At 38.2% G+C, this 12,240-nt stretch overlaps 1 protein-coding gene and 1 non-coding gene across 2 annotated transcripts; both read right to left on the bottom strand.

The window, feature by feature from the left end:
- Window positions 1-4,530: 4,530 nt before the first annotated feature.
- LOC111807825 (putative galacturonosyltransferase-like 7) lies at window positions 4,531-11,297 on the bottom strand. The gene is made up of 2 exons (XM_087129180.1): window positions 9,433-11,297; window positions 4,531-4,708 (listed from the first exon to the last, which is right to left on the bottom strand). The coding sequence occupies exon 1, from the start codon at window positions 10,752-10,754 to the stop codon at window positions 9,651-9,653; it is 1,104 nt and encodes a 367-aa protein (XP_086985306.1). The 5' UTR covers window positions 10,755-11,297; the 3' UTR covers window positions 4,531-4,708; window positions 9,433-9,650.
- Window positions 8,522-8,661, bottom strand: LOC147790029 (small nucleolar RNA Z247). The gene has a single exon (XR_015423303.1). It is a non-coding gene; the product is annotated as a small nucleolar RNA Z247 (small nucleolar RNA).
- Window positions 11,298-12,240: the final 943 nt, after the last annotated feature.

Raw genomic sequence — 12,240 nt, 5'->3', positions numbered from 1 at the left:
AATATTAGAGCAAGGGCAAGGTTTTGATAATCAAATGCGAATCATTCAATATTACACCAAGGTTTTGATAGCTACTTGGAGAGTGATTCAATATTACTACAAAGTTTTGATACACATCCACTCTCAAACATTTGTGGTATCCACCGTCCTCTCCTTGTTTTATTTAGTTCAAATTTGGATAAGTTATGTATGTTCTAACCTTTCTTACTCTAATTAATATGAATTTAACATATGCATGGGTGGAACCACAACCGAATCTCACGAGGATAAATGAATCTTTTACACCTGATCCAACAAATAAAAATGGATGCAATTGAGTAAATGGTCGTAGCACTGTTCTTGAGCTTTGTTCAAATAGAGTATGGTATATATCTATGTTTAAAAATTTTGTTGGCATATTTATAGCACAATTTCTTAGTTATTAAGTTTGGTGTGTCTTGATTATTAAAAGGAAGTAACAAGTAATTATATTAATGAGATGTAATATTTTTTCTCTCTCTTTCCATCTTCATCCTCTATCTTTCATGACGGTCATTGTTGATGTTGAATATGAGCCACGATCGAGATATACTAAAACGAATAGATGAATAACAAATAACAATTTGATGAGAAGAATTCTTTAATTTGAAGAACTTGAAGCATTTATACATTTTTCTATGTTGTTAATAGAGTATGTTTTCTGATGAATATTTATCTCTTTATTTTGTTAATCGAGCATCTATTTGATGAGTATTTATATGTGAGTAGAGTATTTATGATGAGTATTTATCTATTTATTGTTGTAAATAAAATATATATATCTCGGAAGTATTTATTTCTTTATTGTTGAACAAAGTATAAAATTTATAATAGAGAAAACAGGAGGGGTAACCTTTTTATTTTTATTTTTTTTCATTTCTTCCCAAATAAACCTAATATAATTAATTTTAAAAGTTGAAAATAAACTTCCTGTTTTTTGTTGCCATTTTTTACATCTCAATATAAAATAAAAAAACAATTTAAGATCGAGTTTCTCAATTTACACATTTTTTATTGTGCTAAATCAAACTTATTAATCTTCCTAATTATCTCATAATAATAAATATAAATTATATTATTAATTAATAAAAAAACTTAATTATATAAATAATTATATATTTCTAAATATAATATAAAATATCTTCCTCTATACTCACCTTAATTCCATCTTTCTTGACAAAGTCATTACAAAAATCCTAATTATGACATTACAAAAACCCTCGTTATCACCGTCAAACATTGATTATCAGTTTTTTCACATTTTTTTAACATTTCCAAAAATCCTAATTTTCAATCTCCTCCCCATTTCCAAAAAATACTAAGTTTTTTTACGAACACATTTCAAATCCAAAAATTCTAATTTTCGTAATTGAATGGACGTCACTTAAGAACAGTTTGTCAGGTGTTGTAATCAAATGTATATTAGTTGTGATTGAATAGGTAAATGTTCAACATCTTTTTAAAAATAGCCAGGCCAGGTGAATTCATATAATTCAGTTTATTAGAATATATAATCTAGACGCGGTTAAAGATAGGATATCCCATCATTATTTATAAATTTGATATATGTAAAGTTATTTGGAGGGTATTAAGTTATTAGTTTATTACGCTTAATAATTTTTAATTTGATATGTGTAGAGACAATTTTAGGTATAATAAATTTAACAATCATGTTTAACTGTCATAAACCCTAATTTTTAGGTTCCTACATCGACCACCTTTGAAAACCCTAATTATCATTTCGAAGACATTTAAACCCTATCTATCATCAGGGAACCCATTTAAACCCTAATAATCATCCTTGAAGTCATTTAAACCCTAATTATCATTCCAAAACCCCGAATTGTCACCCTTTCCCACAAACCCATTTCAATTCCATAAACCCGTCACCTTCTTCCACAAACCCATTTCAATTCCATAAACCCTAATTATCACTCTCTTCCACAAACCCATTTCTCCACAAACCCATTTCAGTTCTATAAACCCTAATTCCAATTCAAATATGATGAATGTTTGTGGAATCAAGTAAACTCATTTTGTTCAACCCACAAACACTGATTTTGTATTAGCCCTTACCCTCCAATTTCACCCAATCAAACCTCCTTATCCTATCATGGATAACCCTTTTGGAGCATTCAATAACTCAAACAATTTTGAAAATTGTAACATGAATTTCAATTCTAACAACCTTCAAGTCGTGTTTCAATTCTGACAACCTTCAAGTCGGATCGGTGGTGCTGTCGCCAATAACATGTCTCAGCGTTTTGATTCTTACTGTCCTTTCAATTTAAATCCTCATTTTCAAGTTGGTTAAATAATCATCATCTTCTATCATATCTATGATACTGAAATTGATATATAAATTCTATAATCATTTTGCAGATGAACTATGAACAAGCTCTTCAATCCATCCAATACTGATTTTGCATCACAACAAAGTTTTGATAATCTTATGGAGTATGATTCAATATTACAGCAAGGGTTTGATAATCTTATGGAGAATGGTTCAATATTAGAGCCAGGGCAAGGTTTTGATAATCAAATGGAGAATGATTCAGTATTACACCAAGGTTTTCATAGCTGCGTAGAGAGTTATTCAATATTAGTACATGGTTTTGATATACATCCACTCTCAGATAATCAAATAGAGAATGATTCAATATTACACTACAGTTTTGATAGCTACGTGAAAGTGATTCAATATTGCTACAAAGTTTTGATACACATCCACTCTCAGATAATCAAATGGAGAATGATTCATTATTACACCACGGTTTCGATAGCTATGTGAAGAGTGATTCAATATTATTACAAAGTTTTGATACATATCCACTCTCAAATATTTGTGGTACCCACCATCCTCTCTTTGTTTTATTTAGTTCAAATTTGGATAAATTATTTATGTTCTAATATTTTTTTTACTCTCATTAATATGAATCGAGCAGATGCATGGGTGGAACCACAACCGAATTTCACAAGAATAAATAAACCTTTTACACCCGATCAAACAAATGAAAATGGATGCAATTGAGTAGATGGTCGGAGTAGTGTTCTTGAGCTTTGTTGAAACAAATTAAAAGTTTTGTTGGCATATTTATTGCACAATTTCTTCCTTACCTTGTGTCTATTTGTTTATTAAAAGAACGGTACAAATATTTATATTTATGAGATATTATATTTTATGTTTCTCTCCTTCCATTATATTTTATGTTTCTCTCCTTCCATCTTCTTCCTCTGTCATTAATAACAGTATGGTTCGATAGGACCAGAAAGATACTGAAACAAATAAATAAAATAGAAAAATAATTTGATAGAACATACATCTTATGAGTATTTATCTGTCGTGAAGAGTATTTTTAAAATATTATTAAATGTTTGAAATAAATTACGATCGAAAAAGAAAGTATTTTATTAATTTAAAATATATAATAATTAAATAAGTGTGACCACTAATCCATCCCTTTTATTTAATTGTTGACATTATATTAAAATAGGAGCGACATTTGTGAAAACATAGCTCCAGCTGTACACACCCTAAATTCTAAACTATATAATCAATCAGATCATATATCATCAATAATATTATATAATTATTTATAAATATATTTAAAATAAAAGGCAAAAGTACACGTCATCACCCCCGGAGCATAAGAGTTTTAAATTCTAAATTAGAATTAAAATCAATTAATTAAGAAAGATGATGAAATTCTAAATTAAAATTAACAAAGAAGAATATTCCTAATCAATCAATCATTGTGCCGACTTCCACATAGCCAACACTGTGATTACATCACACTTCTGCCACGTAGCTGGCCACGTGTGCTGCCCATCTTTCAAATCCTTTTTTGGTTTTCTTCTCTGGATTTCACACTTCTGCCACGTAGCTGGCCACGTGTGCTGCCCATCTTTCAAATCCTTTTTTGGTTTTCTTCTCTGGATTTTTATTATTCTATTTTCTTAAATCCTTCATTAATAAATTAGAAAAAAAAAAGAAGAAGAAGAAGAGGGGAAGGGTGTGGGAAGTAAATAAAGTGGAGTGGTGGCATGGTTCTCCTTTTCACTTGTGTCCACACCCCTCGATGGCTCAGTCTCTTCACTGACACACTACTCGATAACTTGACTTTGATGCAACGACACAAACCCATCACTAGCGAATATATTGCATTCCTTACCCGCCAACCCCAACAATCCTCAACCGTTCAAATCATCACCATTGATGGCAATGTAGATTGATAATAAACATTAGTTGGACTAGTCCATCATTGATTTGTCGATGGCACGTCATTCTTTCCAAATAGACTCTAAATCAACGAGCCTATGTGAAACTAATCAGTTAGGAGGAGAATTCAGAATTGTATTCACAATTCAAATCATTTTGTTTTGTTTTCTCCTTAATGTAGTTTTTGATGAGGAGGGATCACAGAGGAAGAATTATTTCCTGAAATGGCGAATCAGGGGCGGTTTGATCAAGAGAACAAACTGATATCTGAAAGCATGGAGGCATACAAAATCTATGCAAATATAATTAATTCCATAACTTAAAAGATCAATACAAGGATTAAACATGAAAAACAGACGATTCTAAATATAGAAACAAAATTGAAAAAAAATGGGTATGGATTCTATTTCTTATTTTCTGAACAAGGAATGATGATAATAATCATGGGGTGTAGAGTAAAATACAGATGGTCTGATGTGTTAGATTGAATGGCACGATGACCTATATGGGTCACGACCTCATGTATTTATAGATGCGTATAATGAAGATTACATTCCAAATCTATGATTTGGTAACAAACCATAAAATCATAGATTTGGTAACAAACCCTTCAAATCATAAACTAGTAAATCTTAGACTATTTTAGTATATACAGTTATGATCTATTTTAGGTTTAACACCCCCCCTCAATCTGGACGATGTACTACTAAGTTCAGATTGCGCCTAAAATAGCTAAAAGAAGGAGCTGGCAGTGGCTTTGTCATGATATCGGCGAGCTGATCCTTGGAAGATATGAGTCGAACATCAAGCTGACGAGTCGATACTCGTTCACGAACGAAGTGATAATCAACCTCAACATGCTTCGTCCGTCGATGAAAGATTGGATTGGCGGATAGGTAGGTGGCACCAATGTTGTCACACCATAGGCTAGGCGCTCGCGCTTGCGAGATCCCGAGCTCACGCAAGAGAACTTGGATCCAAATTAATTCGGCAGTGGCATCAGCAACCGCCTTATATTCGGCTTCCGTACTAGAACGAGAAACTGTCGATTGTTTCCTCGAACTCCAAGAGATAAGATTGCCACCAAAGAAGATCACATAGCCTCCAGTGCTTCGACGATCATCAGGATTCCCAGCCCAATCAGCATCTGAAAAGGCACTCAACAAATCAGTGCTGGACTTTGTAAGACACAAACCCATATCAATAGTGTCATGTAGATAACGGAGAATTCGTTTGACTGCCGCCCAATGTATAGAAGTCGGAGAGGACATGAACTGACACACTCTGTTGACACAGAAGGATATATCAGGACGTGTCAGAGACAAATATTGGAGAGCACCAACGACACTTCGATAGCGAGTAGTATCCTCAGGTGAGAGCTTTTCACCACCATTCAATAACAACTTCTCACTGGGAAGCATAGGTGTGGGCACACCTTTGGAGGTGAGCATATTGGTTCTGGCTAATAAATCTCGAATGTATTTATGTTGTGTCAGAATAAGTCCACTAGAAGTATGGCGGACCTCAATCCCAAGAAAATAACTCAAAATACCAAGATCCTTGACGGCAAAATCATCCTGAAGCTGTGTAAGAAGTTTCTCAGTAGCCGTAGAAGATGAGCTGATGATAATAATATCATCAACGTAGATGAGAATATACATCTGAATGCCCGTTTTGTTAAAAATAAAAAGAGAGACATCAGCCTTTGAAGGTGTAAAATCCAGCTGTAATAGTTTGGAGCTAAGGCGAGAAAACCAGGCACGCGGAGCTTGTTTAAGGCCATAAAGCGACTTATCCAGCTTGCAGAGATAACCAGGGTGTTGAGAATCCACAAATCCAGGGGGCTGCTTCATATAAACATCTTCATTAAGAAGGCCATGAAGAAAAGCATTTTGAATATCAATCTGCCGAATAGCCCAACCACGAGAAATAGCAAGAGATAATAAGAGCCGAATGGTAGTGGGCTTAACAACTGGACTAAAGGTATCATCATAATCGACGCCATACTGCTGTTTAAAACCTTTAGCAACCAGGCGTGCTTTGTAGCGATCAATAGAGCCATCTGGCTTTTGTTTGAGTTTGAAAACCCATTTGCAATCAATAACGTTAAGACCAGCACGAGGAGGAACTAAGTGCCATGTCTTATTTTTTTGAAGTGCCTGAAATTCATCATTCATTGCCTGACGCCAGAGGGGATGCTCCATAGCAGTAATATGTGAAGTAGGTTCAGAGGCAGAAGACCGAGCTACAAGATATGTTACTGTTCCATCTGTACGCACCTTGGGTTTCTTGATATTGTGCTTCAATCGAGTACCATACGGATGAGTAGTAGGTGCAGAATCCACATTTGAGGGGACGGCCGTATCAGCCGTTGCGAGGGGAGCAACCGATGCTACAGCAGTTGGTTGACCAACGGCCGAGGATTCGACCGGGCATTGCGCAATATCATCTGCTGGCGGAGAAGCCGATGCCTCAATCATTGGCGGAACAACCAACGCCGATTCGAATGGCAGCGACGCGGAGGATTGTTGCGGCAATTCCGAAGCTGATGTAGACACCAAATTTTCTGCATCCAAAGAGTTAGTAGGCCCAGACATATGCATGTGATCATTCTCCAAATTAGTACTGCTATTACCCAAATGCAAGGTGCACAAATCAGGGGCATTATGCGTCGACTGCATGATTGGGGAAGAATTAGGTGAGGCTCTCTTGAATGGAAAAACATTTTCATCAAATATGACATCTCTAGACATATAGACACGACCAGAATCGGTGTCAAGACACTTATACCCTTTATGTGAAGAACTGTAGCCTAGAAAGACACATTCCTTTGATCGAAAAGAGAGCTTTTGTTTGTTATAAGGACGAAGATGAGGCCAACAAGCACACCCAAAAATTTTTAATAAGGAGTAATTTGGTGGGGTATGAAAAAGAAGCTCTAAGGGGCATTTTTTATCGATGACACGAGTAGGAAGACGATTGATGAGATATGTGGCTGTAAGAAACGCGTCGTCCCAAAATTTAATAGGTACATGAGCATGAGCTAGAAGGGCTAGGCCAGTTTCAACAATATGACGATGCTTGCGTTCAGCAGACCCATTTTGTTGATGTGTGTGAGGGCACGAAACACGATGACCAATTCCAAGGGAACGAAAAAATGTGTTGTGAATTTTCTGATATTCCCCACCCCAATCAGATTGAACCCACTTGATTTTAGTATCTAGGAGGCGCTCAACATGAGCTTGGAATTGCAAAAATATACGAGGAGCTTCTGTACGATCATGCATCAAATAGATCCACGAAAATTTACTGAAATCATCAATGAAACTAATATAATATTTAAAACCCCCAACAGATGGAGGTGCAGGGCCCCAAACATCCGAAAAAATAAGTTCCAAAGGTGACGAAGACCTATGGGAAAAACTAGTATATGGTAATCGATGACTCTTTGCTAACTGACACGCATTACAAACTGACAAAGATGACTCACTAGCACACGAAATATTATTTAGACGCAAAATGGATTTTATTACTTGAGATGAAGGATGTCCAAGACGAGCATGCCATTGGGCGTGAGTAGTAGATCTGCTCACCAAGGCGTGCTTGAGATTATCGACATCGGATGGCTTAATAGGATAAAGACCAGATTCACACCTCCCATTTAGGAGACTTTTCCTCGACTGTCGATCCTTTATAGAAAAATGCCAAGGATGGAATTCAAAAAATACGTCATTATCACGAGAAAATTTATGAACAGAAAGAAGATGTTTGGAAATTTCAGGCACATGCAAAATATTACGCAACGCAAGAGGACGAGTAGCAGTATTAATTAGAGAATGACCAGTATGCAAAACACGCAAACCTGCTCCATTGCCGACTTGAACTTGTTCACCTCCATGATAACGTTCACGCACAGCGAGACGATCCAGGTCACTGGTGATATGGTCCGTAGCGCCTGTGTCGCTGTACCAATTTGGGTCAATCTTGTAAGAGGAAGTAGCCGCCAGTGCCGTAGGAGGAGCAGAAGAAGGTTCATCTTGATAGGACTCATCCATCCTATGCCAGCAGCGGATAGCAGTATGCCCCACTTTGCCGCAGATCTGGCAGGAAGGACGAGCAGAAGGGCCACGACGATCACCAGCAGGACGAGAGGGTGCATAACCTTGAGAACGACCACGACCGCGATCCCTACGCCCACGATTCTTCTGCTGACCACCACGACTAGCATAATTGGCAGAAGATCCAAGATTTAACTGAAGTTCAGCCTGGTGTTGTAGTTGGCGAGCTTCATACGTCATTAGATGTGCAAACACATCATCAAGGGTGAGGGCTTCACTCTTGGTAGTCATTGAGGTGACGAAGGGATCATAGTCAGGGCCAAGACCAGCGAGAAGATACGCGATCACATCATCATCCTGCAAGGCAGAGCCGGCGGCGGCCAGCTCGGTGGCTAGCCCTTTGATCTTGCAAAAATAATTTGCAGCAGATTGATCTCGTTTCTTGGACGTGGCAAGCTCAACACGAATCTGAGTAGTGCGAGCACGAGTTGACGATGAAAACATCCGTTGCAGGGTATCCCACGCCTCCTTGGACGTAGTAGCGGCAACCACATCATGAAGAATCTCCTCAGACATGGAGGAGAGAAGGCCGCTAAGGACTTGTTGATCCTGATCATACCACTGATTATAGGCCGGATTAGAGACCAGCTCAGCACCAGCAGCAGTTGAGGAAGGGATCAGCTTGGCAGGTGCAACATTGGTGCCATCGAGGTAGCCCATAAGCTTCGTACTCCGTAGGTAGGGGAGGAGCTGGGCACGCCATATGATGAAGTTGTTTTTGGTTAGACGAATTGTGACAACATGGTGTAGAGGGATTGGATATTGTTTAAGGCCAAAAGTCGCCATGGTAGTTGAGACGGTGTTGGAGATGGTGGATGGAGAGGAGGAAGAAGACATGGCGAGGAGTTTAAAAAATAAACCTTGGCTCTGATACCATGTTAGATTGAATGGCACGATGACCTATATGGGTCACGACCTCATGTATTTATAGATGCGTATAATGAAGATTACATTCCAAATCTATGATTTGGTAACAAACCATAAAATCATAGATTTGGTAACAAACCCTTCAAATCATAAACTAGTAAATCTTAGACTATTTTAGTATATACAGTTATGATCTATTTTAGGTTTAACATGATGAACAAAGAAGATGATTAAGAGTCAATGGACACCCAGAGAAGAAACAGAATAAATAAAAATCTGTAAAGAATGGAAGAAAGAATGGGAAATTTTGAAGGACTTAATGATGAAGAGGAAGAAGAAGATGAAGGGGAAGGATGAGGAACGGCTTTTTTTTCTTCTTTTTGCCTTAAAATTTAACTTACCGGCGATGGCGAACGGTTGTCGGTGGTTCAGTGAGAGTGATCGTACAAGTCGTATGGAGACCAGAGGGAATCCAGAGGGCAGGGTTTCTTCGAGTCCAGCCTCATCCATGGCTTTCCACTTCCTGACCAGTGAAGAATGCTTACCGGACCGGCATGGAGGTTCCGGCAGCTGCCTTTTACATTGTCGCCACCGAGTCCATGCTGGTTCCACCGGTGTTCAATTGGCGCTACATCACCAGCGAATACAAGAAGAAACGGCGGAAGCGAACCAAGCTCGTAAATCCGATTGGTTTTCTGAATCTCCATCCACCGTTCGATCCGCTTCGTGAAGCCTGCGCGTCGCCACTGAACGAGATCTATCACCATCACGCCGGTGTTGAAGTAACACGGCTTCCTGCCGAGAAACGTGCCGGAAAACCGCTTCTCCGACCAAAATCGCGAGGTGAAGTACTTGGAGAAGTTTGCGTGACAATATTCCGGCGCTCCGATTGTTCGAGAATACAAATTAGTACTCCAAAGCTTCGAGATATCGTCAACAACAACGAGATCCGAGTCCAAATAAATCACTCTGCGAACACAGGGCTCCAATAGCTCCGCTAAATAGTTCCTCGCATAGTTAAGCGGCTGTTCAAGCGGTTGCCGCACAGACGTCGAAATCAGATTCTGAACAATCGCTGGATTGAAGTAATATACCTTGAATTTCAACTGAGGAAAAGCGGATCTAACAATCGCTTCAAGATTCGTCTCTGTAACAAGGAAATGAAAGAACACGCTCTCTGGACAGAGCGAATGCTGCAGAATCGAATTTACAGCGGCGATTGAGCCGCGAAGGTATTCAAAATCGAGCGTAATCGCAACATGAACCAAACTCGGATCACAAACGCCAAATCTATCCGAAAATTTGGAGTAGCTTAGACTACATTGATCGGCATTGCGATACGTCGGCGACCTACGGAACAGAAACCGACTCTGTGAATCAGAGAGCGAGAGACGAACCGATTGCCGAATATTAAAGTCTAGATAAGAGGATCGAATAGCTTCCGCCGGAGGAAATGACTGGAGAGATGGAGAGAGAATAATCATCAACATAGCGGCAGAGAAGAATCCGGAAAATCTCATAATCCACAACATCTTGACTCTTCGAATCGCTGTTTTCCGCTTCCTCCTCGACTTAAAATCAAACGGATTGTTATCAAGATCAGGCAAAATCGAAAAGGGGAAAAAACCTAGGGTTCCTCGTCCAGGGTCCGCCAGGGCTGGAAATCAAAATAGATTGAACGGATCGATGTTCTTAAGCAATAAACAGAGAAATAGGTTCCAATATTAAGCCATTGCATGAGTGAACCGAAGTAGAGACAAAGTACGCCGTGCAAACGAAGCGGCCTCAGAGAAGAAATAGCCGCAGCAACATTCAGTGGACATGGAGGAAAAGAAGGCAAACAGAAGACTCACCGGTGGCCGGAGTACCGCGGAAACAGAACGACCTAGGGTTCTTCTTTCCTGCCGTTGTGCCTCCGTTCTTCGTCGTCGTCGTCGTCCTCCTCCTCCTCGATTATTCAGAGTTTATCGATTCCCGGGAAGAACACAGAACCAGAGTTACAGACAATAAGTAGCTGTACGACAGAGAGAGATTGAGAGAGAGAGAGAGGAGAGAGAGGGAGAGAGAGAGAGAGAGATAGAGGCTTTTGTTTTTAATATATTTTTGATCTTTTATAATAGTAATAAAAGGAGTAAAATAGGAAATTTAGTGCGTTAATGGAGTAGGTAAATTAAAGGGGGTGGATTTAAGAATTATTTTACGAAAATGATAAATGTAAAAGAAATAATAATAAATATTATAAATTATGTGGGAGAGAAAAGGAAACAGCTGTCGTTGTCAGTTACCCGGATGAGTTGGTGGGACCCACTCCGCCAGATGTACTCGTGTACCCGTTCTGCACTTGAGGCCTTTTCCACATAACTACATTGTTTTTTCTTTTTTTTTTTACATTATTTTATTTTTTAATTTAATGTCTCACACTCGTGAAATTAAAAAAAATAATAATAATAATTTTTTTTTTTTTTTTTTTTTTTTTGTAAATTATAACCAATCTCACTATTGTGAAATTCCACTTTAGTGGAACAAAACATTTATTTTTAATGGTTTTGAAAAATCATTGATGACGATATGTAATGGACAATGCGGACAATATCTATTAGCGGAGCTGTTTGGACCGTTACAACTAGTATCAAAGTGCAACATCGAGCAGTTTGTCAATGAAAACATTGGGTCCCCCACACCGAACAGTGTGCCAACGAGAACATTAGGGGCCACCACATAGGGCAATGTGCCAGCGAGAACGTTGAGGGTCCAAAAGGGTGACTTGTGAGATCACATCTTGGTTGGAGAGAAAAACAAAGTATTCGTGGGTCCTAAACTGTGTAGAGTATGAGATCTCACATTCAAATATTAATATTTAGTTATTAGTCCGTGGAATTTGAGACATTATTTTAGCGCAAAGTATTAAAAAAATTTCTCCACACACAATTAGAATATTAATAAAAAAAAATATATATATATATTATTTAAATTCAATGAAATAAAAATCCAGAAATTATTCTGACAAAATAGGGACGA

Source organism: Cucurbita pepo, chromosome 12 (genome assembly GCF_057944985.1).
Source record: "Cucurbita pepo subsp. pepo isolate OVF chromosome 12, ASM5794498v1, whole genome shotgun sequence".
In the NCBI taxonomy this organism is placed as follows: Eukaryota; Viridiplantae; Streptophyta; class Magnoliopsida; order Cucurbitales; family Cucurbitaceae; genus Cucurbita; species Cucurbita pepo.
This window is presented reverse-complemented; position numbering and strand designations above follow the sequence as displayed.